The sequence below is a fragment of the Myripristis murdjan genome, chromosome 24, assembly GCF_902150065.1.
Source record: "Myripristis murdjan chromosome 24, fMyrMur1.1, whole genome shotgun sequence".
Classification (NCBI taxonomy): domain Eukaryota; kingdom Metazoa; phylum Chordata; class Actinopteri; order Holocentriformes; family Holocentridae; genus Myripristis; species Myripristis murdjan.
Genome location: NC_044003.1, coordinates 24015873 through 24042783, shown reverse-complemented (window position 1 = coordinate 24042783; position 26911 = coordinate 24015873). Strand labels below are relative to the sequence as shown.

Genomic DNA, 26911 nt, shown 5'->3' with positions numbered 1-26911 from the left:
TTATTAAAAGTTGGCACTCTTCAGTAGATAGCATTGTTGTCTACAGACAATATTGGCCCATTGTATTCTTTATAAATGCAATTCAACAGTATAGAGAGAATACTCATAATAAATAGCGCAAGCATCCTCATGCTTAACAGATAAATGCTTAGTGCATAGTAAATGGTTAGCTATCATGCATATAGGAAGTGCTTTGATCTTACTGTGGCACATTTTGGAATGAGCTCAGCTCATATCACTGTTAATATAATAACAATTTAATAACATGCAGCTTTTGTCACTCTTTAATCATAACATCATGATATAACATCTGGAAAGCTGTACTTCCCACTGTGCTAATGTTAATAGAATGTGTGTGTGTGTGTGTGTGTGTGTGTTTCTCTTTGTGTCTATGCATGTATTTCTGCGCATATGTATTTACTATTAACACTCATACATAGCTATATCCTTGATGTGTTAATGCATTCATGTATGTGTGTGTCCTATGGAAGTGTCTCCACATTGACGAAGGTGAGGACGACGTCGTGCAGGATGTTGATTCTGTCGATCTGGTTGAGCTCTCTGACGCGGTGTCGGAACTCAAACAGCGGTATGTTGTTCACTGCCACCCTGAACTCTTCACTTGTGCAGAGGATCTTCATCTGAAACACAGCACAGGGCTAAAAATGCACTCTTCCCTCCATCAAAACTGTGGACTAGTTTAGACACAGGGCTCAGTAGGGGGGAAAAACAATGTAATTAAATCCCAAGTGGATTATGGAACAGTCTTTCTGTGGTGACAAAAATCCTAAATGAGGTTCTTGATGAAAAATAAAAATGTACAATTAAAGTGATTTTATATCAGTGCAGCCTCTGGGCATTCAACCCTTGCTAAATCTACTGTACTGCAGTGCAGTTTTTAGGTAGACTTTTAGTACTCAAGTATTAAAGCATTAAAGTCTTACTGTACTCTGTTTCAAAAGAAAAAAAAAAAACTTGTTAGTTACTTTTGCATGCAAAACAGTATATAATGCTTTGTTGTGGAGTGTTTGGAGTGTAAACTGGCCAACAGTGTGTGAAGCAGTCTCACCTGCAACATTAAAATACTTAAAGCTTTATGCTTAATCAATAATTTAACACTCTGAAAGGAACAAGTCTTCACAGTGACTACTTTTACTTTTTATACTCAAGTACATTTTGATACTTCTGCACCTGCACTGAAGTACAATTATGACTGCAGACTTTTACTTTTATTGTAGTATTTGCCCATTATGGCACTGCTACTTTTTCAAAAAAGGTTTGACAACTTTTTCCACCACTGGCTAAATCAAAAACATGCAGTGATATATCAAATTCTCTTAAATGACCCATGACATATGTCATGTTGTGACAAAATTAGTTTTTTAGTTCAGTGAGACCCAAGGAAGGCAAGCTGAGTTGTTAATGGTGTTGTTGGACATAATGACACTTACACTGAAGCGCCCCATGATAATGGTTAGTCACACTGTGGGACTTAGCTCCTGTTAACATAGTTGTTATTGGTGTTAGTCAACATTATGGCACAAAGACTGTTCAGTGCCACAAAAAATCACAACATAGAATTAGCTATTCAGCTTAGTGACCTCTTAAGAGTGGCAATTAGATATATTTGTTACTGATGTTACTGAGCATCAAGACACTGACAGCTCCGGTCTGTGAGCTCCCACTGACCTCCAGGGGCCTCCCTGCAGTACAGCTGTTCCCTTATCTAGGACCAGCCTCCCCAAACGGCTTTCCAACCCTTTCCAGCTTTTCAGCCAAACGTTAGCCTGACATTAACCATGAGAAAGTGACCTGGAGTCAGTTAAGAGTGCTACATGTAGCATTCAAACATCAATATACAGTATGCAGTATTATTAAGTACTGCACTGTTAGATTTGGTATGCAATTATTACCATTATTATGGCATCTTAGCATACAAAGTAAAATGCAGTGTAGAGATTGGTAGAGGCAGATCTTTCCAGGGATGATCTCATTTGCTTATGGTTGTACTATTATTCCGTAATTAATACAGAAATATAGATTTGTTGATGTTTAAATGCTACATGCAGCATCTTTAAACACCGTTCCTCTGTCCACCTCCCAGCTAAAAAGGAATCTGCTTCATCTTTGTGCCACTGACCTCGAAGGCGCTCCCAGGAGCGAAGGGGAACGATCCCCTCAGGTTCCTCTCCTCGTTGCCCCAGCGCTCGCCCACCTTGTGGTTACGGACCAGCACCTGCTTGCCTCCCTCACTGAAGCGGGGGTTGATGTGAAAGGCAATGTCGTTGCCTCGCAGAAAATTCACCGTGAACCTGAAGAGGAGCAGAGCTGATTTGGTTCTGCACGATACAGAGACTCTAGGAAACAGCTCACTTGTTGTGTTAAGTTGTGTTAAATCTAAGCTGTTGACACTGCACTATTGGATTTGGTACAGCAAAATAAACAATCTAAAATAGAGAAAATGTAGAGAAAACAAAGAGATAACATAGAAAAAGAGTTAGGCAACAACGTCAAAGTCCCTCAAACACACACTGGAATATGTGAAAACTTTTCCATACCCTTTCTTTTCAATCTAATCTGCAATCATAACTAATAATAATCTCAGACATTTGCAGTCAAATCCATTTCATCTGTCCGCTTCTTGTAGGTCTTCTAATGTATTTTTTAATATGCATTATTTTATTGTATCCTAATATATAAAATAAATGTGTCTTGCACATGCTTTGGGTTTCATGCACTTTATATTTACTTTATATTGCCCATGTATTTCAGCAGCGTACATGTTCTTGACTACTTGGTGGAAAAAATAAACCAAAGTAATGTAATTTTTTCCAGATACACTAATTTCTGTACACATCAGATTCAAGTTCTTACTACTTTTTCTGCCTCAGGAAGATACTGTATGATATGCAGATTAGCTTACATTTTAGCGTTGGGTTTGACGTGGCCCATGATGGTCATCATCATCTTGTCATAGACACCTCGGGTCAGGTTCAAGTTGTATGGCACACTCTAAACAGCAGCAGACGGGAAACACTAATTAATCCAGTCTATCCATTCGCCCACCCACCAGTCAGCCAGTTTCATCTTATTTTCTTGAACACGAGCAATAAATCTGTGGTTTCTCTGCATTTCACTCACTAGAGGTCCAGATGTGGGTGGTAGGGGCCACTGTGGAGGAATGGTAGTTGGATTCTGTCCAGGCCATCCTGGCTGTCCGGGGTTGTAAGGCCAGGCTGGAGGTGCAGGCCACCCTGGTGCACTCGGCTGCATGCTGGGAGCAGGAACAGGAGCTGGGACTGGAGTTGGACCTGGACCTGGAACTGGAGCTGGGGGCTGGGAGGGCTGGTATTGGCCCGGCCAGCATGGCTGACAGGGATGCGCTGGAACAGCAGCTGGAGCTGGAATTAGGCTTTGGGTTGTGGCTGGTGCGGCGGGAGCTGGAGCTGGTGCAGGAGCTTGGGTGGGGGCTGGGGTGGGAACTGGCACTGGTTGTGTCCCAGGCCAGCAGGGTGTGCTTGGTTGGCCAGACCAGCACGGCGGAGGCTGGGTGGCCTGTCCTGGCCACCCCGGGACCCCTACCGCAGGCTGCTGGCTGGGCCAATAGCTGCTAGTCTGTGGGGCAGAACCAGGGGGCACACAGCTGCCACACAGAGCATCAGAGTGCTGAGGAAGAGGGGGAGGAGAGGAAGAGGAGGGAGAGAGAGGTGGGGTAGGGGCCAGGATGGAGATATGGGGCAGAGAGAGGGTGGAGAGGATGGAGGACACCAACTTTTGCGAACATTGCCCGTTGACATAAGCAAAAAAACACCACCCCATTCATATTAAGATGATAGATTGTGAAAAATGTGATTGCAAGGACCTCTGTCAGTCTGAGCGGTGCAATCATCAGAGACTTGGATAAGATACTTACATCCATGGCAGCTGTGAAAAAACAAACAAAAATAGACTGAGTCATTTTAATTTACCAGACACAGAACACACACTGTTGCCAAGCTGATCTTTGCTGAGACACAAAGAGAAGAGAAAATTCTGCAAATGACCACAAGAGGACTCTAAAGCTTTTGAAGACAAGAGAGCATCAGCGGAGACATCAGTGAAGATGGTCCATGTGGGAATATATCAACTAAAGTGTCATGGGATGCGCTAATTGAATGATGACAATAAAACGTGTCTCATGCAGCGACATAATGACACATTGATTCTGAATTGTATCAGTGACAGAGATGCTCTGACAGCGGAATGTGCAATAACAACGAACCGTTTCTTTGCCATCCCTCCACCACTAACGCATGCTTATACTTTGTGTCAGCAGATGCAATCATTGTTACTAAATGGTTTAAGTGACAACTATATGTGTGCTACATATACTTTTGGAGTTGCAACCAACAAAGAAAATAATAATCCTTCTGAGATTGCTATACATTTAAGATATAGCAATCTCAGTAGGATTTCTCATTTTTAGGTATAGGTAGGTTTTTAGATATTTACAAACACCATTTTAAAGCCAACCATTAACCATTTTAAATCGAAGTCATATTTATGCACATATGTGCATCTACAAATGTTTTCACATTCAGCGCAGTGTGTTCAGGCCTTCCAGTAGCCTTGTGCATGACCATTTCATGAATATCATGACTACCACCACCACTACCACCATCCTCATTATCACTGTCATCATCATCATCATCATCATCATCATCATCATCAATAACATTAGAAGCAGCAGTTACATCATCATTTTAAAATGACATTGGTCCATAGACCAATCAGGAAATTCTTTCTTTCTCTCAGACCAAGACTGACCCAGGACACACTCTGGGTTACTGTTTCCTCAGATAAGAGTCAGAATAGGGGGGGCGCCCCAGTAGCCCACTGAATAAGAGCATATACCGCTTCTTAAGGCTGAGTCCTGATGGCAGCATCCTGGGTTCAAATCCGACCTCAGGGCGTTTGCTACATGTCATCCCCTCTCTCTCCTGTCTCCCTCTACTGTGACTGTCAAAAAAGGCATAAATGCCTAAATAATAATTTAAAAAGAGTCAGAATAGGAGTTACCTTCTCTTATTTTTGGTCCTCAGGTGCACACAGGAGCAGGCGTCAAGCTGTGGTCGGCTTGTTGCCAAACACACAGACACACTCTTTTATAGGCCCATACCCCTCTCACCATTTGGCCACTCCTCACCTCTTTGCTCCACTGTCAGGAAAAACCACACCCTCGCAGGAGACGCTGTCACAACACACAAGTAAACAATGCGTGATGGGTCATATGTTATCACTGAAGCTTCAACAAAGTGATTTTAGTATTATTCACATTACCTTGTTGGTGATTTCATTCTTAGATAATAAAATAAAAGATAATAAAAGATGTAATACTCTTTGATCATGTGTGACACAAAGAGAGAGGGGATAGTTTGAATACTAGGTTGCCCAGGTTATCTGTTGGGATAACACCAAATTATTGACATGCTGAGCCTTGGTAAAATGGTATGATCTCCAACAGGCCACTGTCCCTTCCTCTAGCTCAGCGAGAGCCGCTGAAAACACAATGACCTTTTCTCCTGGTGATGTGGTTGACTCCGCTGCTGAGCAGTCATGAGACTGTGACACATTCATGCCATATCTGTCTGGGCCACAGAGAGTAACACAATTACAGCAGATAGATAGAGAAGTCAGGCCTCAGTGCTGTTTTCTGTACGTTCCAGTGACTTAGCCACTGACAAGCGGCAGGTCAGGCAGAGGTGCTCAGTTCATACTCTGATTCCCAGCACTGTTGGAAAGCTTACTTCACTGAATCGGGTTTGTATTAATGCTGTCATATTTTCATGGGGAATACTGCATCATGACCTTACACTGACATGCTTACACTCCCGGAAAATATCTGGTTTAATTTCACCTAACCACAAATCAATACAATTTAATCTATCAATTTAAAACAGATTGATTGATTTTTTTTTTTTTTTTTTTTAAGATCTGTCCTTGATGGCAGGCTGGTCTGGTGGTTACACAGAGCAACCAGCAACATAAAAATCATAGTTTCAGTTCTCCATCAGTGGCCTGTTGAAGTGTCCTTATGCAAAACACCAATTTGCCACGAGCTCATTTATTTTAAGTCCCTCTAAGAAGTTTCAGATAAATGGCTGAGATGTAAGATGCAGATATATCTTGTCTCTTCTAACGTCTCATAGCGGCATTAGGGCCGATATTTTCGATAACATCAGGTGGGAGTCATGTAGCTGTGGTCAAACTGAGCCAAATAAATCACTGTCTCCAGGGTAACAACTTGGTAACAAATAACACTCGAGTGTGCACATTCACTGTGCTGCTTGTTCTCACACTATTATTAGATTAGACATCATCTGAGCTGAAAAATGCCAGAATTTGCAGAACGACATGGCGTGGTGACACTCAAATCTTCATCACCAAGAATTTAATGCCTGAAATTTTCCCAACTGGGTCTCTACTTTTTTTTTTTTTTTATATTCTCTTTACCTGTTAGGTAATCAGCCGCTAAGTGTATCTATTTTTATCTAGTACACATTATTCACCGCAAATCTTCTTTTCCTCGTGGATTATTTTCCTGCACTACCAAAGCAAAGTTGACCCAACCTTGAGCAGTAAACTAGGGTTGCTTCTCTATGCACAACCTGTGTCAGTACACACATATAATCTACTTAAGGGTGCAGCCATGTGGGATGAGTTGGGGCGTCTGGAATGGAGTTGGTTTGTGTGTATGTGTGCACACGAGTGTGTGTGTGTGTGTGTGTGTGTGTGTGTGTGTGTGTGTGTGTGTGTGTGTGTGGCTGGTGGTGGAAGAACGAGTGTGTTGGATTTGTGTGTGTGTGTGTGTGTGTTGGCGGGGGGGTTTATGTGAGTATATGTCCATGTGTGCATCTCTGTGTTGAATTATTTTCTCACCTGCTTGGTAACATTTAGTTATTCTGCCATTAACTGTTGATACACATATACTCTCTTTTCTTTTAAGGCCTCCAATCTGTCCCAGTCTTGAATCTGTTATGTAATTATATAAATGTTACTTCTCTATCTGCAGGTTCTACCTTTCATTTAGTTGAGGATTTCATTTAGTCATAATCTGATCGGTCCAAAACAAAATTCTAGATTTGTGAGTTTTTGCAGTAAAGTCAGGACAAAACTTGAAGTATCCATAACTCACACATCCAGAGCCTGAGTGGAGGACTATCTGTGCCCTTAGGATGTTGTTGAGTGAGCTCTGGCCAAATGACTGGCTATTCTCCACTATTAGCCTGAACATTGCAGCAGTAATATCAGCAGTCCTCAAAGGTCACAACACCATTACGGGCCAGTTGTTGAACCACAACTGAACACTTGTTTTCCCGGGAACATGACCCTTGTTGGATTAAGAAAATGAAGTGTTTATGGAGCTCTTTGGTGCATCTGTGAAACACTAGATGGTGCCTTTCAAACAGATTCAGCTCCTGCTCCAACTGTAGGTAATCTATTCTTCAAGAAAGACGATATCGGCATACTGTATCTAGTCAAATCCAATTGTCACAAAGTGCTTTTCCTGTCCCCTGTTCCTGTCCCTGGGGCAACAGGAAGTTGATTAAAAAGGGGAAGTTCATTGTTAAGAGTGAGTGGGTTGCTGTGTCATAAAAAGTTGCATATTATTTACCACTTCGGTGGATACTTTGACATTTTGAATTTTAGTCTATTATTCATCATCACTAAACACTCGTCAAATTTAAAAATAATAAAAGTTTCAACAACTCTACAAATAGATATTGTTTAGCATTCACAGGTACTGTTAACTGTAGTACTAACACACCAATGATCCACCTAAATTACATTTTTTCCACATAGTCTTGAATGTCTGGTGCATAAACATAAGCTGATTTAAATCCTAGGACATGAAGTTATAGATTATAGATTTGGCAGCTGTTCTACTTGTGGAAAATCATTGCTAACCTCTCATGTCATGACTGTGCTCTGTCATTATATGTGTGTATGATGCAGAGCTGACTCATTGGAGCCACTAAGGGGAAGCACTGGGATATTACATTAGTGCTACCAGCAAGTACACAACACCACGCACTGACTGGACAGTCCCACATATTCTACCATGTCATGTGTTATCAGCTGCTCTGCCTGCAAGTACAAAAGCACTTGTCCACGCACACATGCATGCACTCATTAATTCTTCATGGATGTATGAAAGCACCCTGCAGTGTGACCTCAGGAGGCCAGCTGCGGCTAACAATGCTATACATTAAGCTGCTATACTGAGGGTGTGTAGGACAAGCCGGGCAACTTAGGGCCTCTGGCGTTGTGTGTGTGTTTGTGCATACGTGGGTGTACCTGTATGTGTTGGATTCAGCTTATCATCTCCCTTAAGCTTTTGCGGGGAATTTTTTGTGTAGTTAATTTGCTCAGTCTCTCAATACTTTAATCCAATAACCACACAAATGTTTGTTGTTTGCCGGTTTACTCCGGGGCTTGCTGTGTGAAGAAGCAGACGAATGTGTCGGAAAAGAAGCAGCAGTGTTTATGTAGTTGTTAGTATACTAAGTCAGGGTGAAGGCTGACATATGACATTTAAAGGAGCCTGAAGTGTTTCTTGAGTGCACACCACTTACAGGCGGGCCTCATAAACCACTGCACGTTTCCTACGTTGAACCTTTTTGCTTGAAAAGCACAAGAGCAGCTAAAGAACAACGGCCTTGGAGCTGCTCGTGATTCAAGGACACCTCAGCAAGATGAATGCTCTCTGTTACTACTGGGATACAGCGGAGAATCATCAGACACTGATCTCCTGTGTGACAGCCAGTAATACGACTGCACTGAAGTACGACTGCTCGATCAACTCACCATATTGTAGAGTCTTTTGGAAGAACAGCAGTATTCTCCAGTCAGGATTCAGTGAACGAATTTTATTGTGGGAATCACAGGGAGTGATTTGGCCTGAATGACTTGATCCAAATAAATGCCTTAATGAGGGGTGTGAATCTTTGGCCTGCAATTTTTTTTTTTTTTTTTTTTTTTTTTTTTGGAGTGATTCACTTCCAAATGACTTCGTAAATTAGAGGTAACGGGTCAGTTCACTGCTTTCAGTACTTTCAGTACAGAATTTGAGAAAACATAATAACTTAATCATTATTTTAAAAAATGAAAATTTATCAAACAAAAACAAAGAAACAAACAAAAAACATTTCTGCCAAAAACTTGTCATTCATAGTATTCAAATGATTCATAGTCAGATCAAAAAAGAATTATAGAAGAATTGATTCAAAGCATTTCATATCAATTCAGGCAAAAGTCAGAGCAATTCATTCTCTTGATTTTTTTTTTTTTTTTTTTTTTTTAGCAGACTGATTTGCACTCAGTGAAGTGATTTAATGTATGAATTGTTATACCTCCTCTTGCCATCGTACAGAACCTTGTTCTTAGTTGTGCTCAGGATGTCGGCTTGTCAAGAGCTGTCACCAGTGACAATCCCTTATTAATCTTCAGTTCTGAACTTTCACTTCATTCTATTCCCGTTGAATGTTATGATAAAATATTGCAGAAACTATATTATGTTGATGGTACAGCAGAGGCAGCCATTTCAATTTGGAAACAAAGCAAAATCTAATGAGTGCATATGATCTGCACATGCATACATGCTCACCAGGTGGCCATGACATCTGCTCTCAGACGGGAGAGGGTGTGGTGATGTCACATCTAGGAGGTCTCCCCTTGTAGTTGCAGCTAATGGGAGTGCTGCAAAAAAAAAAAAAAAAACGTGCTGCTGGGAGGCAGAAGAGAGCAATCTGGGAGAAGCAGGGTTTTCCAGACAGAAAGCAGTGTGTTGTGCAAGTGATGTGCAGATTAAAATGAACTACTTCACATTCATAGTTCACAACACAACTTTGAATTTTAACTAAGTTCTATGTCCTAAAAATGAGCTTATTCACATTCATTTCCTCCATTTTTTTTTTTAAAATGAGCTGCTCTGGCTCTTCTATCGTCTGTACCTGCCTTCTTGAAAGCTCACACCTGGACGGCTGCAAACCGGTTACTAATTTCATGAACTCTGACTTTTCGACCTTGCTTAAAGGCTGCAGATCTCCTACACTGTATTCTAGTCCAAGTCGGTCTACTTGTTCTTGGAAAACAAAGTGAACCTGTCTTGTACAAATTGTTGTGAGTTGGACTTGGTTAGGGTAACTTTGTGGCTGTTGAATCATGGTCAACACCATGATTCAACACCATGGTCATCACCTTTGTTAATGATTTCTTGTAATCATCATTCACTTGTAAATATTTCCAAAGACTGATCATATGTTTCAGCTTGATGTGTCTCTTTGAATTTGATGCCAGTGTGGCTGATGTTCTGACTGTTTTTTTTTTGTTTTGTTTTTTGTTTTCCAGACCTGGTGAGCACGATTTGCACAAAAATATTAGATTTCTCCCATTTGAATCTGTACTGATTTGTTCATAAAACTCAAAAACATAAATATTCATGAGGACAGGCTTCAGCAGTGCCGGTAGCTGGGTTGCTGTCTGAACTTGCACCAGCCGTGCTGCATGTTGGGTGTTGTAAATCCTTGGCCTTGGGTGCTGTAAAACAATGTGTGAGCATCACGAGAGTTAATGATGCTCATGTTCATGTTCATTAGCTGCAAACGGATACAGTCAGGTCACCGCTCACCAAAAACAGGAATGTGTTCAGTGAATGCTGTTCATTTAGTGTATTCTTTCACAACACTGGCAGTGGCATTAGCCTCTTGTAAACTCTGGGCTTTATTCTAACACTCATAAGCTGCAACCTCCTCGCCTCCCTGTCTCGCTCTACCCTTACCCCCTAAGGGGACAATAACCGGATCGTCAAGGTTATTTGGTGGAAATGTGAACGTACTGTGCAGATAACTCTCACCAAGGTATGGAGAGATGATTCTTCAAGGTTAATTCTTCAAAATAGGTAAATTTTCTAAACGTTTAAGTGAAAGTGGCATTTTATTGTCCTCCTGTCTTGTGGATGTGTGTTTTTTTTTTGTTTTTTTTTTAAGCTGTTGCTGTGTGGCAGCTTCCTCCAAAAGCAAAAGGTGCTTGCAGCCTTCAAAGAACGAGTGAGTGAGAGAGAGATAAAAGAAAAGACAGTGTGTGTAAAAGAGAGAGGGAGAGATGGTTTCAAAGAAAACAATATTGCTGCTGTTGCCATGGGGACAGCAGCAGGTTTTTGCAGCGACCTGAGTGTGTGCCGGTGTGTGTGCTGATATCATCATATCTGGGCCATTCTGAGGTCAATTTAACACTGCAAAGGATAAAATTATTCCTTCAGAGATGCTGTGGCTCATGTCTCAGACATAATGACTCTGTCCACCAGTATAACCTACAGCTGGATGCACTATAGTAACCTCTGCACTCCTACAACCCACCACTAGATGGGGATGTCAAATTCTCACAAGGGGCAAGGAGCGATGTGGTTGGTATTTGTTGCTACATGAAAGGCAATGGAAACCAACAGGCATTGATCACAGACTCAGCTGACTCCTTCAGCTCCTTTACATAAACAGAGAACAAGACTTGGCAATGATGAACCACAATGCATGACATGGCTGAGCCACTGCCAAAAAAGCACAAAAAGACTTTGATGAAGCATCCAACGCATATTAAAGGCCATTGCCACTCACCACAATTTCTAAAAATTTAACATTCCTCTCTAAGACTTAAAGAAGCTTCATAATACTGTGTTACAAATGCAGAGAGCATTGCTCACCCTTGGTCATCTTTGACTTGTCACTTGTCACAAAAATGTATCACTGCATCCAAAGTGCCAGTTCCCTATGTTATGATTGACAAGCTCCCCTTTACGATTATACTTGCTGACATGGGATTCCTGCTCTTCCTCTCAGCCAATGAAAATCTCTTCCCGTGTGGCTATTTGCGAATGATACCACTGTGGCTGCCCATAATAAGTGTGGCACAGCCTGAAATAGTCCTGAGCTGAAGGGGTGTTCCCTCTGCTCACAGACTGGGCTCACATTTCCCAAGGGGACAGGCAGCAAGGGTGGTAGGGAGGCCTCTTGGGAGGAAGAGCAGGGGAGGATAGTATCATCATGGGAGGCCAAAGCTCGGGGCCTGGGAAGTAACCTGAAAGAGAGAGAAAGAAAGAGTGTGTATCTTTTTGCTTGCATGTGTGTGTGTGTGTGTGTGTGTGTGGCTATATTTGTGCAAGCATCCACATGTGGCGAGTGAATCTATAGTGGTTGGATGTACCAGAGGCCTACATATGCAGCAAATATGTGCAGTGAGAGTAGGAATGCGCTTGTGAAGCAGGTGAGGATGTGGCAGACTAAGGGCCACATGTTGAAGAAGAAGAAGGGAGACAGACAAACGGAAGGAATGAAAGAGGCTGCCTCATTGGCCCCTAAAGGTTCAACAATAACACAAACAGAGAAACCCTGGCAAAATAATGCATGCACAGCCCTCTCCCTCCTCTCGCTCACAGTTAGTCAGACAGTCAGACATAAGGACGTGCCTGCCACAGCGGGAGAAATCGACTTGTGCCCTCACACATTTACTCACTGTAGTCTGGGGAGCAGCCCTTTTCTACAAACTGTGTCAAAAACTGAGATGGGAGATCAATGAGGGCTCCACTGCCGTCAGAGCGAGCAGGGGCTGTCACGCTGTCTGTATCCTGAAGCTCTGGGGCTACAAGCTGTGTCTGCCTCACTTGAGAAATACTTACATATACTCATGTTAGGCTCTCGAGAAGCCGGAAAATGACAGCTTGATGTGTATAAAGCCTCAGCAATGAAGATTTCTCAAATGAAGTTATTTCTCCTCTAATATTATATCACAGCCTGTGCTAAGATCTTGAATATTTGGGTTGCCTCAGTAACAGAGGGGCTTACTGTAGGTTTGGTTCCTATCATTCCTATGACACCTATAATATTACTGGATAGTGATATCTAGAAACTGCTAATGCAATGGTGAACATTACATCAGGCAGCAGTATAGGCCTTTCTTGTCATAAGTCTGGCACTGTTAATAATTTGTGGTAGTATTACGGTTTCCTAGAAAGATGGTTCATGGATTTCTGTTATTTTCTACAATAATAGCAGCCCAGAAATTCACCCCCAAGGCTGCTGGGGAGCTCACATAGCAATGTTTCCATGGCTGGACTGCCAAATAAATACATATTAGAGCATGGATGTCCAGCTGTTAAGATTTTGTTTGAAGGACCACCAACCGGGGAGACTTTTGTTGCTGGATATGATTTGGTAAATGACTGGCGGACAGTAGGGAGTGAATAGCCTATGATCAGAGTAAATAGGCATACATTACTGTCTGACTGTTTCAAATCCAGCATTTATTTATTTTCTTTGAATTTTACAAGGGAGCCATGAAAATTGCATCAAATTTAATGACTGGATCAAATTAGATACATTTTGCAGCAGGCCCTCTGGAATTATCAAAGGCACCTCAGGACCACAATTTGCCTAGCATTGCTGAAACTGTCCCCAGAGCCCTCCAAGGATCCATGAACTCCAACACATTTGGCGCATTACTGAATTTCACTGTTATTTCCCTCCCTTCTAGCGCCGCTCTTGTGCCTCCATCCACAGTAGCTACGCCACACAAACGTTCTCAGACTCGGGTGTCCTCTGGGGTAAAATCATAATCTGGATGGGGATCTGTGGTTTCTTGACATGACAAAGTTTGGGTACCCTGCTTTACAACACAGGTGCTCTATTCAGCGTGCTCTCCGCCCTCTCCGCCGCCAGACACTGCGCTCATTCGCTCTCCTCAACAGCCCGGATGTAGCGCACAGGACCGCACAGTCCTCCACTCAGTGATAATAACATGGCGCTGGCAGACACATAACGGTGCCCATCATAATCATAATACTACCCGTACGACAGAGCCAAATAAACGACGGGACATGTGAGCACTTCGATCGGAGACACGCAGGTACGTGTGCGCGATTTATTCGACAAATGCACTTTGACGGTGCGTTTTGTGGCGAAATGTGGTTTGTTTCTTGCAGGGGGGGAAAGCCGCTCTGGAAAGGCGAAATGCTTGTCTAAGGGTTTATACTCTCTCTCGTCCTCCGGTTTGAAAACAGCAGTGTCATTCAAGGGAAATTAGATCGGTGTTTACATTTGCACCCGTGCATTAATAAATCTGTCATTTGGTAGTGAGCGTGCTGTCATGGCTGTCAGGCTGTCGGGTGCGTCGACCGCTGTCCTTGGTATTGAACTGGGTGGGCATCACACCTATGCATCTTGCAAATAGAGATTCTGTGGGCCTGTTTATTCTTCATTTTCATTTGCAGCGTTAACGTTGCTCACACGAATGGGAATGACTGTCGATGGCTGCCAGCCTAGCGCAAAATCACCATAATGCTCCTGGAATAATTTAATATGGGCTAAAAACGTGCCAATGCCACTCAATAGTGAGTTTACAGTGACCTTAACGGACTTCATGCTATTTTTATCTCCCATGACAGCACGATTATATTGTATTCCCGTGGTCTTGCGGTGATGTTTGCATGCTGTCCTTTTCGCTTTGACAATGCTGTATCAGTGCATGATGACAGTGCAAGGCATTTGCACTCTAGTGGCCCATGTTTTTCCTCGTAAATGAGAGTTTGAGTGTGGCCGGGCTAATGTAGGCCAGGTAAGGGCTGGAACAGATGGCTTGTTTTCAAGTTCAATGTGCCTCTCGGATTAGAATGTGTAGACGAAAATTAAAAGTGGTGGCTAGGCCCTGTGAGCTGGGGTTCCCCTCCTAAGCTCATAATCGCCCTAACAGCAACACTTCACTAATGGAGGTAATAATAACATCTAGCGCAAAACTCTTAAATCTGCCAGTAGGCCTATATTTTATTCTATAGCGCAATCAAACGCTGCTTAGTTAATGCTAGGCCTGCGGGGGAGATTGCGATTTTTAATTTATATTTTATGCCATCGCACATTTAAAGGAGGGCATAACATGCAGTTGGTGATCCTCCAAGGCCACATACCCACTAGGATAAACAAAAATCAGCTATATATTTATAGAGGCATTGTTTTTTTCATTTTCCAGACCCTATCCTTATATAACCTACATCACTGTGATGGCAGACGTATGAATTTACTTAATAAGCCATCTTATGCAAATAAAAAAAGGTGAGTGAAATGGGTTTAGGTGGGATTACCCTCCACTATGACTCTGCTGTTTGGCCTGTATTCAGTTGATAGTAGTGATGTCAGTAGTAAAAACTGTATCTATTGTTGGTCTGTAATCTGTCAAACGCATCTGTCTGCTGTCCAGATCACATTACAAAGAAATATCAGTGTAAAGTTCACAATCCTTTCGAGAGGAAGGGATGTGTGTTATTTGGAGCCCCCACCTCTTCTAAAACGCACTGGAAGGTAGAAGCTGAGTCAATGTGTTGGTCTGTGTGTATGGTTGCTTACACACTCTGGTTATCCACTCTGTAATGTATTCATTGCCAGCACCGAGCACAACAGCTTTACATAATGATCAAAGCTTGAGGGACGCCAGAGCATGGCTCCAGCCTGCAGTAATAATAATAATAACCTTTGAAGTTATCACAGTCCCACAACCTTATTCCTTTCATATTCTGCCTCTCTCTCTCTCTCTCTCTCTCTCTCTCTCTCACACACACACACACACACTCTGTTTTTATCTCTCTGTATTGGGTGTGTGTTTCTCTTTTATACATGTATACACACTTACAGTAAAGCCACTCAAATGACTTCTGTTGTGTTTTATTTCTGCACGTAGGATGGGCACTTAAAAGAAGATAGCCGTAATGAACACATGATAACTATTTTAGCTCCCATGCCTGTGTGCTAGACTGCTCATGCTGGCTATGAGGAGGCTGCCTTCATAGCTTGCACAAATTCACGATTACATAAGATGCAGAGGGAGTCATACATTGAATAATTTGACCAAAAAAAAAAAAAAAAAAGCCTCAGCAATGGTTGTCTATGCACTGCACACACTGTATAATGTGCTCCCTATTGGTACTACTTCTCCAACCTTTAAGACTGACCTCATGTGCCACAGGCCAACATCTCTCTCTCTCTCTCTCTCTCTCTCTCTCTCTCTCTCTCTCTTTCAGCATCGAATGTGGCTAAATACTGTTTGAAATGCAAGCGTGGGAATGTGTTATCTGTAATTGAAGCGTCTGCCTGATTCAGACCTCTATTTATGTGGGAGCCTCTCGAAGGCTCTGTGGCCATTTTAACCAAGTGTCTGGCAGACTCGGGCTGATCGATCTCGCTAATCGAGAGGCGGACTTGAGGAGCATGCAAAAACAAGGCCCGGATAGAGGAAAGGAGAGGAGAGCAGAGGAGAGGAGAGAAGAGAAGAGGGGATGCAACTGATGAGAATGCAGAGTAAAAGGAGAGGAGAGTCAGGGGAACAAGAATGGCGGGGGAAAGACAGAGAGAGAGAGAGAGAAAGAGAGAGAGAGAAAGGAGATGAGAGGGGAAAAGACAAGGGGAGAAGTAGAGAGAATGAAAAAGAAGGCAGAAGCGATGAGAGACGTGAGAGGAAAGAATATGAGAGGAGGGCAGACGAGAGCAAGAGCAAGAGAGGTGACCATCAGGGAGCGGGACGGGGAAAGAGAGATAAGCTGCAGCCCAGAGGTGGTGGCGGAGAAGAGGTTTAACAGGAGGAAGAGGAAGAAAAGAAAATAAAGGAGGGGAAAGTGGAGGGATAAATGGGTTGGATGGGAGGACGAGGGAGAGGAGGTGAAGAATGAAGATGAGCGGGGGGGTAAGAGGATCAGAGGGCCGGAGACGAGCAAAAAGAGGAATCCAGTGGAGGAGGGATGATCTTATTGGACAGAAAGACAATTACAGGAGTGGATGCATGTCTGTCTGTCTGTCTGTCAGTGTGTCTGTGTGTCCCTTCTCTTCATATCAGCCACAGAAGAGCAGTCAGTCTGAAAGCCACAGTCGTACAGATTCATCTTCGGATGTCAGCACTTTTGTCTCAGGTTATTGCATTTTGCTGTTTTTGTTCCAGGATTTTTTTTTTTTTTTTTTAAAAAAGCTTCCCTTGTGTTTTCTGCATGACTCGGCATGTCTGTAACAAAATGAGAAAGATGGAGAGAGCGAGAGTAAGAGAGAGAAAGAGAGTGTACAGGAAAGAGTGAGAGACAGATGAACAGAAGTGATGTAGAGAGATATGGAGAGAAATATAAACTCTGTTTGTGTGTGTGTGTGTGTGCGTGTGTGTACATGCAAGTTTTCAGGCAGCAGAGGAGGCATGGTACACCATATCCTATATGTAAATGGTACAGTCATTGTACCATGTCTGTGCAAAGAGATGAGCAAATCCGCCGCTTTCTCTGGTGCTGGGTGAAGATTAAAACCTCAAACTCCAAGCAGATCTGCACAACACAACACCTGGTGTCATCTGACAAAGAGCAATACTGTGCAAACATCGCCTATCGCAAAAACAAATAAATAAATGGTGGAGCAAGAGTGTTGTGCAGACCTACTTTGAGTTGTACCATGTCTGTCTTCTTCTCTCAGCCTGTTGGAGAAAATACACACACACATGACACACACACACACAGACAAAGGGTAACCTAGTTACTCTCATAGAATTGGAATTAGTAGAACAGACACATCCAATCATAACCCACATACTCCTCAGTCCTCTCAGTCTGTGTTTGATGAGGCCGCTCTATTTCTTCCCTGACTCCCTTTCTGTCTGAAGCTGGACAGGCCTGACTGTGTGTGTGCCATTGGTGGTGGGGGTGGTGGGGAGGTGGGGGCCGTTGGCATCAGAGGGCACTGATGAGAGGCCGAGTGAAGCTCGAATGCCCAGTGATGCCCTCAGGCTGCTGACTGCTGCATCTGCCTCTGCTGCTGCAGCCCTACCAACCCAGCACCGGCCCTTACAGATCTGTCAATCACCCTTCAGGCTGAGGCAACTGTGCCGGGTTAGTTTGAATGGGAACAGGAATGGGGTTAGTGTAGTGTGTGTGTTAAGTGTTAGCATGCTACATGCTACAAAAAGTAGCATGCAGGTTTGTATGTTGCTGTCCCAGGACCCCGGTGTTTCTATGGTCATCAAAACCTGGAGATGTGTTGGAATTTGAAAATGTGCTTTCCAGGCCTGGAAATGTTGTGACAAGAGACGAAATATCCCTAATGTTTTGGGAAAAGCCATAGAAATTTCTATTAATGATTGTAATCTTGAGCCAGAACCTGAGAAGGGAGAGAAGATATTTTTATTTCCTGGAAATCAGCTGTCATATCTTTACAGGGAAACCAGCCAGTCATTCAAGAGACATGGAGGTTGCTATGAGATGTATTTTATTTGTCCTGTGATTCCACCCCCTTAGTTGTACCCCACAGAAATACAGTCATGGGAATTTGGTATGTAGTTGTGACAAAGTCATGGAAAGTTTTTGGAATTTAATTGGCAAGTAAGTGTAGAAATCCTGATACCCACCTGTAGTCTTTATACTGGAGTTGTGTACTTCTGGGATGTGGCCACAGCACAAGTAGGTGTGATGGTGAAGTTTTATCAACGTGTACTGGGGTGCACAGGTGACGCAAAAATGGCAGAATGAGGAAACATTTTCTTAATAAATATGTGAATTAAAGACCCAATTTGTAATCCAAACATTTAAACAACAGAGTCAGCCAAAATCATAAATACATTAATGAATAAGCAAATAAAGACTTAAATAAAAAACAAACAATTGCATTATACTTGCCTACATTATACTGGGCACATTGCTGCAATAACCAGATATAACTTGTATTTACATATGAATGTTTTTTGCCTGCTATCTTCCCTTCTGCATACAAACTCCTGACAAATTGGGGGATACACTTGGCCCTAGCTACCGCTTCAAAGCATTTATTAAGGTAAGGGTTCATTAAGTGTGGATTAAGTATACTCACATTTGGGCATTTTCATACAGAGGATGATCTTCCACACTTACCCGCTGGTGTCTAAACACACATGTAAGGCTGCAACACTGCAAGTGTGGGTATTGGGACAAATGAAATGGTATGAAATGGTATTTGGAGAGCATGCTGCTTCCTTAATGCGATCTATTTCCTGCTGAAACAAGATACTGGGCTGGGGCATAATGCTGAGAGGGACCATTCAAAACCAATAGGATGTCAGTTAGGGAGGCAGCTTTATTTGATGGGAGAGACAGGACAATGTGAATGTGCAAAAAAGAAAGAAAGACTAGGAAAAAAATGTGTGTTTGCTGGAACTGATATACATGCCTACTAGTACACAATGAGGTTACCACTAAAAATACACCATATATAGGAGGTGAAGGACAGAATATAGATTAAAAAATAAGAAAAACATGTCCATGTCTTGTTAGGTAGGCACTGTATACATTGTGGCATGGAAAAATGGCAAACAAGGACTTTAACATGAGCCCATGTACCTCTAAGTGTGTGCGTGTGTTTGTGAGCATTTGTATGTGGGTGTGTATTAGCACACTGCAGTAGTAGGAGTGTAATTCCAGTTAATCGCTGTTAAAGCGACACCGGTTTAGAATGGGCAGCTTTAGAAAGCCAATTGCAGCGTCTGCGCCCTTCACCCAGAGCGCTTTTTGGCGTGGTGATATAGGACTTTCTCATCTCAAGTGATGCAAGAGAGATCCACTGATGAAAGCCAGTGCCACTCCCATTTGTTTCATTTCCACTATATTACCAAGGCCAATACTGCCTTTTTAGGTCAGCCCATCAGGGAATAGAGATGTGGAGAGGGAGTGCCGTTAGCTCTTAGGAAACATCTGAGGGATTTCATCATCATGTGTGATGTACAGTGTCTTGTGAACTCTATAAGAAGAAATTGAAATTCAGTGTTTAAGACTACCATACTTAAATCGCCCATTGAGAATTAGTCTAAAATGGAGTTGGTGAGAGTGAATAAAATAGAGCTGACACAAGGGCTTCTATCTGGCAGCTACCTTGTTACAAGCTAATACTCAGCTTGATTTTCACTTGATCAACTCTTTTTGGTGACTTCTGACTGTAATCCTCAAATAGACCTGGTTTTCACCGCAGCTTAAAAACATAATTTCACTATGGTGGCTCTGAAACTATTTGTGTTAGCAATCCAGTCAAAGACCAACATTGTCATATCAAACTGCCTGACCATAAAACTCATAACCTGTAGCAGCAGCAGCAGCAGCAGCAGCAGCCTATTATGAATGGAGCTGCAAATCAGACAATTAAAACACAGTCCTAGTGTTTCACTAGGATTCATTAGGTCTTATGAGCAGCCAAATGTCATTGGCAATGTCTGTTGTACACTATATCTCTGAGATCCCACTCTATAATTACTTACCTCTTTTGTTCACTCCTGGCACTCCTGTCCTACCTATCCTGAATACCACAGGCTTTCATACAGGGTCTCAGACTTTTTAAAAATAATACTGCCAAAGTAGTTTCAGCACCTCATCTCATAGGAATTGTGCAAATGCTGCTCAGCTGACCTTTTGCTTATTTCTGTGCACTGTATAATGCACTGATTTGGCCACATATTGTTTGATAGGTGAGCTATAGTCGCAGCTTATAAGATCTTTTACATTTCTTAGGAGAGTTTTGTTGTTCTACAATAATATTCTATGATTTTGACTCAAACATCAGTTGGGTATTAATGACATGATGTTTAAATGTACAGATTTGTGTGTGTGTGTGTGTGTGTGTGTGTGTGTGTGTGTGTGTGTGTGTGTGTGTGTGTGTGTGTGTGTGTGTGTGTGTGTGTGTGTGTGTGTGTGTGCATGTAGGTATATTTGTGCAATGTCCCAGGCTCAGATGAAGTAGTCTACCTTCCAGGGTTGACACCTCATTAGCAGGTTAATTGCAGCACAGGTGCATAAAGCCTACTCCAACTTCTGGGGGCTGAATCAGTGATTTATTTCTTATTTTTTAAACTGCTCCTCTGTGTGGAGACTTATACTTTAACACTGGTGCAATTGTAGACTCTGTCCCTCTCCCACTCCTGTTCATCTGACTTCCTCCTACTCAGTGGCCACAGTGAAAGTAAGAGTAGCATACAAAGAGGGGAGAGAGAGAGAGAGAGAGAGAGAGAGAGAGAGAGAGAGAAAGAAAGAAAGAAAGAAAGAAAGAAAGAAAGAAAGAAAGGGTACAGAAGATCAGAAGTTGCTTAACACTCCCCATCATATTGTCAGCCAGTATAGCTTTCATAACAATTGTCTTTCATAACAGTTGTCAGTGAGCTCTTGCACCATTTTGTGCTGTGATTTGAGATCAGTGAGATGGAAATCCACTAAAGCACAGACTTGAATAATGGCATTGATTCATTGTGGCTCAATTTGTATCATTACCCAGCCCCACCCCCACCCCCGCAAACTCCCACAACCCCCTTGGAGAGACTTCAAAAGAAACTCTGGGAGTGAAGATGCTGGCTCCAGTATCACTGTGATACCTGCATCATAGCGTCCTCTCCACCAGCCACACTGCCTCCACCAACTGAGAGGGATTTATGTGCGGCTGTGCAAATGTGGCCCAAACTTGACCCCTGTGTGTCAGAGCCAACTGTGTCCCTCACTCTGTCCCTAAGACCTTTACACTCAAACTCAAATTAAACATCTGGTACCGTTTAATTTGAAAATAGTTGATGAATAGTCAGCTAATGACTAGGTCTGATTTGAATAGGCCTTTACAGAACTAAGACATAACGCTGACTACAAATCTATTTCCAAATATGGAATTCTGGATCAAATGCATTTTCACTAGGGTGAAAAAACATGGGATTTTAACATAATCATCCCTGTCAAAGTCTGTGATTTAAGCTGGCATTTAAAACTAAAATGTTTAAATGGGATCCACTGAATTCTGCTTCCACTTCCTAACTGGAATGATTACTTTTCTAACAAAAAGCTAGCACTCTGGCACATGTTAAATTTGTAGCTTGCAGTTCAGATATGTAATTATGTTGCCAGGGACTTAAGTTCCCAGGGTCCTGGGTTCCCCAGTTCAGTATTCTGTTAACACATTAACCCTAACCCTGACTCCCCCGAATACACAGCTCGGGAACACCTTCTTTCAGCTTCCCAGTATGTGCTATATAGAGCTGGGGAACACAGGACCCTCGGAACATAGGACCCTGAGAACCTAGGACTTTTGGAGCATAGGACCCTGGGAACATAGAGACTTTGGAGCATAGGATCTTGGGAATGTAGGATCCTGGGAACATAGGATCTTAGGAATGTAGGGCCCTTGGAACATAGGACTTTTGGAGCATAGGACCCTGGGAACATAGGGCCTTGGGAACATAGGACCTTGAGAACATAGGACCCTGAGAACATAAGACCTTGGAAACATAGGACATTGGGAATACAGGACTCTGAGAACATAGGGCCTTGGGAGCATAGGACCCTGGGAACATAGGGCCTTGGGAACATAGTGTCTTGGGAATGTAGGGCCCTTGGAACATAGGACTTTTGGATCATAGGACCCTGGGAACATAGGTCCTTGGAAACATAGTGTCTTGTGAATGTAGGGCCCTTGGAACATAGAACTTTTGGAGCATAGGACATTGGGAACACAGGACTCTGAGAACATAGGGCCTTGGGAGCATAGGACCCTGGGAACATCGGGCCTTAGGAACATAGTGTCTTGGGAATGTAGGGCCCTTGGAACATAGGACTTTTGGAGCATAGGACCCTGGGAACATAAGGCCTTTGGAAACATAGTGTCTTGTGAATGTAGGGCCCTTGGAACATAGGACTTTTGGAGCATAGGACCCTGGGAACATAAGGCCTTTGGAAACATAGTGTCTTGTGAATGTAGGGCCCTTGGAACATAGGACTTTTGGAGCACAGGACCCTGGGAAAATAAGGCCTTGGAAACATAGTGTCTTGTGAATGTAGGGCCCTTGGAACATAGGATTTTTGGAGCATAGGACCCTGGGAACACAGGGCCTTGGGAACATAGGACTTTTGGAAGTTTTGGAATTGCCGAGGGAGAGCACATATGTAAAACTGGGGAATATAGGACTCTGGAAACATATGACTCAGACTGTACTATGACCAGCGTTTCCTAGTAAATTTATGACTAGAGTCACTCTAGCCGGCTAATTCTGTTGTCGTCTTTGAATAGCGAGAGGGGGTGATCGCTACAATAGCTCATCGTGGGTGGCTAACCACTAAACTGCAAGCAATGTGTTTTATAAAATTACTCTGATTGTTAAGAGATTACAAACGTGTGACTACCCTTTTTCATATACAAACAAACATGCACATGTCAAAATATTTTGAACGAATTAGGAAAATCCCATTAATTGTTTTCCCACAGACAATCCAGAAGTCTGAACAAGGAATAACAACATAACTTCTGGGGGCTGAGGGCTGCAGGCACTATACCATCAGTCAAAGCCTGTGAACTGAAACTGGACAACTGTGCTCTGCTATTGAGCAGCAAGTACTTGGAATTCCATTTATTTCGACCAAATGACTAAAATCCATTCAGTCAGCACTATACAAGACAAATAGCATCCTGTTTTTAAGCTAATTACACAGAATAGATGACTTTCTGACTGGACACAAATCAGTTGACAGCCGTTTTCATGAGCCAAGACAATCTAATCCATCCTATCACTAACATTTGATGTGTATGGCTTTATAAGAAACACCTGCACTCAATTTTTGGACATACCCCAGAGTCAATTTTGCAGTTAAGGTTTCTTGCTGTGCTTTCAGTCAACACAGCATTGTGAATGCATTTGTGTTTCAGCTGATGTGGCCTTGTAAACACAAAGCGGCAAGCTTTATAGACAAAATGTCTTGTAACAGCATGACTAGTGGTGTTTAACATTTAACCCTGGAATGAGGATGCCGTGGACATCTTCTACTCTTCCTTTCCTCTCCAGCTCACTGATATCTCCTTTTTTCCAGGACTATGCGAAATGCTGTTTCTGATCCCACAGCAGAGCACAGAATCAGTCAAAAGCAGCCCTGTCTGGCCTAAATTTAGCGCTGTTTGGACACTTGACCATCACATAGATTAGCGTCTCTGATGTGATGTCTTAGCATGGCCTTCAGCTGGGAACCCAACACAACCTTGGGCACAAAAAAGCTCCTCATTATCCTCTCAAGTCATGCTGAGTGTGTGTGTGTATGTGTGTGTGTGTGTGTGTGTGTGTCTGTTGTAGAGATTTTTGAATCTGTTTCCTGCATGAAGGCACATATGGAGAGAGAGAGAGAGAGAGAGAGAGAGAGAGAGAGAGATGCACATATAAAAACACATGTGCACCCACACTCATACCTCATAAATGCATATGCATGACTGTAGTATGTGCACTCACATGAATACTCCCACACACTCACATTCACACACACACATGCGCACACACACATAGGGCGGGCAGTTAATGACGTAGCATCAGGCAGAGTACACAGATGCACTGGATGAATAGATTAAAGCATTCATCCAATGACACAGCTGTGCTCTCTTTGATGCCTGGGCATGAAACTGCAGGAAATTACAACAAAAGAGGGATGCAGAGTCTTAGCCGCTCTGACAAAAAAAAAAAAAAAAAAAAAAAATACTCTGACGTGTATGCCGTGTTTACACACTGTAACTTGTCAGAGCAGCAGCTGCAGGCTAATACTCCTCTGTCATCTGATTCAGTGTAACTATCAGATTGATACACTTTATTATCTGTAGCTGTTACCTCAGATACTGACACGATCAACATCAACCTGTTTGATGTAATATAATAATAATGTAATATAAACACAGGCAAATTATTCGTTATGCCCTTTCAAACTTTCTTCTCTCTCGTCTCACAATTTAATAGCATTTGTTGCACAAGGAAGCTTGTTCAGATGAGATCTAGCAAGAACTGTAAGCAAGTGGCAGTCCGCCATGCAATCACTGTCACGTTTGGACTGTTCTGCTGATTCTTAGCTGGGGTAAATGCAACAATCTGTTACACTAAGCAGAGCCTAATGTGCACCATATAGGCTTGCTAGCCGTATGTACGCAATGGGGATTTGCTGTGTGCATGCCTGCTTGCTGGGTTGCTTTTTAAAAATATTATTATTATCATTATGTTTTTTCTTTTATTGATGGAAGAACTCCAACAGTCTTGCAGAGCTCTGGTTGTATAGCATCCACATCACTGCCAGTGCAGCTCTAATTAAGCTAGGCTTGAGACTCTCTGTTAACCCCCCTGTGTGTTTAAGAAAAAAAAAAGACAACACCCTAAGTGAGATGCAGGAGGAGGCGGAGGCTGCATGCTGCTGAAATATAAATGTGCTGCATGCCTTCCTTTGTTGTGAATTTGCTGCAACAGAGCAAACAAAATGGTGGACTCTAATAATGGCAACAATTGAGCGCAGTGATATCCTTTGTTGACAATAGGGTGGTGTTATTCTAAGGTGATTACCCTTGGATTTATTGGAGTGGGACTGTGCAATTGTGTTATCACCCAAGCATTAGCACCCTTGACCCACTAACATATACAAGGGTCAGTTGTATCCATTTAGATTATCTGGTGATAAATGGCCTGACATTGTGCACCTAAACAACCAACAGCAAAAATTGTCTGTCTAATCCTGGCAAGCAGAGGCCTGGTCCCTTTTGTAAAGCCCTAGGAAAAAGGCAGCGCTCCTGATTGTGCAGTTATGCAGTATGCTACAATGCATTATGAATTATTTGGCTTTGTTTTTCCCCTGTCGTTCTATTATCCTCCTAGCTAAGCCTCTTCATTTCCTCTGCCTCGGATGGCTGTGCCACTGTGCATTTCCCTCCCTGTAATTTATCCATCTGCAGAAATGGACTCTGTGTATGTGTGTGTGTGAGTACGTGTGTGTGTGTGTGTGTGTGTGTGTGTGTGCTGAGTAATAGGAAATGTTGTGTTTAAGAGTGATGATTGCTACGGCTCTCGTGGTTTACAAGCAGACAAGGTAATGATGGTTGCTACTTCTCAGCTCGTTCCAGTCAATCTCCCTGCAGTGTGTTACTGTATGTGTGTGTGTGTGTGTGTGTGTTTAGGGTAAGACCTAAATTATTATCTGCTTTTCTACTCAGGGTTGCACCACACTCAGTTGATTTCCTCCATGAATACCATAACTTTAGCATAACATCTGAGATCCCACTGTCAGAATGCAGCGTTTAGAGTCTGTCGCTCCTCTTCCTGGGACAGAATGAGGAAGTCAAACACAGGTGGAGAAATACACGGTGAGAGAGAAACACAGGACATATAGCTTTTACATTTGAATAAACATTTCTCACATTTAATCTAATGCCAAACGAGCTCGCACAATGATGATGAGGCCTATCGCCCACCAACAAAACCCCCTGCATTTTACATTTTTGCAGACATGGCAAAGCTGCTGGCTGTGGTGATATTCCAATGGTGGTGCACAGTTGACCTTTAGAGACATGTTTTACGTCATCCACACTTCACAGTTTCTACTCAGATTATAGAATTGAAATTTTAGGATGCTCCTCTGACAACAATCTTTCCGTTTTATTTCTCTCCAATTATTCCTTGCATTAAGACTGAAAGGCATTCCTTTGTGTGACCTGGAAGTCAAGAATTAAAATTTCTTCCAGAAAAAAGAGTTAAAACTTACAGAACTGTAAAGTTTAGTACAGCATGTTTAAAAAACATTAAGAGAGGTTTGGTTATTGGCTTTGGTTTACTAAAAATTGGTGATGCAATGTTCAGTTTGCCCCCATCCAGTGTGAGCCATGACCTCTTATTGATTGATTTTTATTAATTTTTTTCATTCTGATTGGTGGTCAATCTTCTAACTCCACTAAAAGTTGACCAGCAGTCAAGAGAAAGCTAGAGGTAGAGAGACATTTGTCTCACTTTTATCATCCTCTATCCCCCCCTCCTCTCCTTGGTCAGTCAATGGAAGCTGGTCACTTTGCAGCTGGTGGGCACCGTTGGCAGAAAT

The 26911-nt window shown here is 42.6% G+C and overlaps 2 protein-coding genes across 3 annotated transcripts in view; one reads left to right on the top strand and one right to left on the bottom strand.

The window, feature by feature from the left end:
• On the bottom strand, window positions 1–5110 carry LOC115355932 (galectin-3). The gene is made up of 6 exons (XM_030046864.1): window positions 5059–5110; window positions 3914–3924; window positions 3142–3666; window positions 2924–3012; window positions 2141–2312; window positions 1–641 (listed from the first exon to the last, which is right to left on the bottom strand). Exons 2-6 carry the CDS (start codon window positions 3917–3919, stop codon window positions 483–485), a joined length of 951 nt encoding a protein of 316 aa, XP_029902724.1. The 5' UTR covers window positions 3920–3924; window positions 5059–5110; the 3' UTR covers window positions 1–482.
• An 8695-nt stretch (window positions 5111–13805) lies between these two features.
• The window catches only part of pak5 (p21 protein (Cdc42/Rac)-activated kinase 5), an 83054-nt gene continuing 69948 nt past the window's right edge, over window positions 13806–26911 (top strand). For both annotated transcript variants that reach the window (XM_030047225.1, XM_030047224.1), the window contains exon 1: window positions 13806–13935. The gene's annotated coding sequence lies outside the window, so the exon portion shown is untranslated. The remainder of the gene's footprint in view (window positions 13936–26911) is intronic.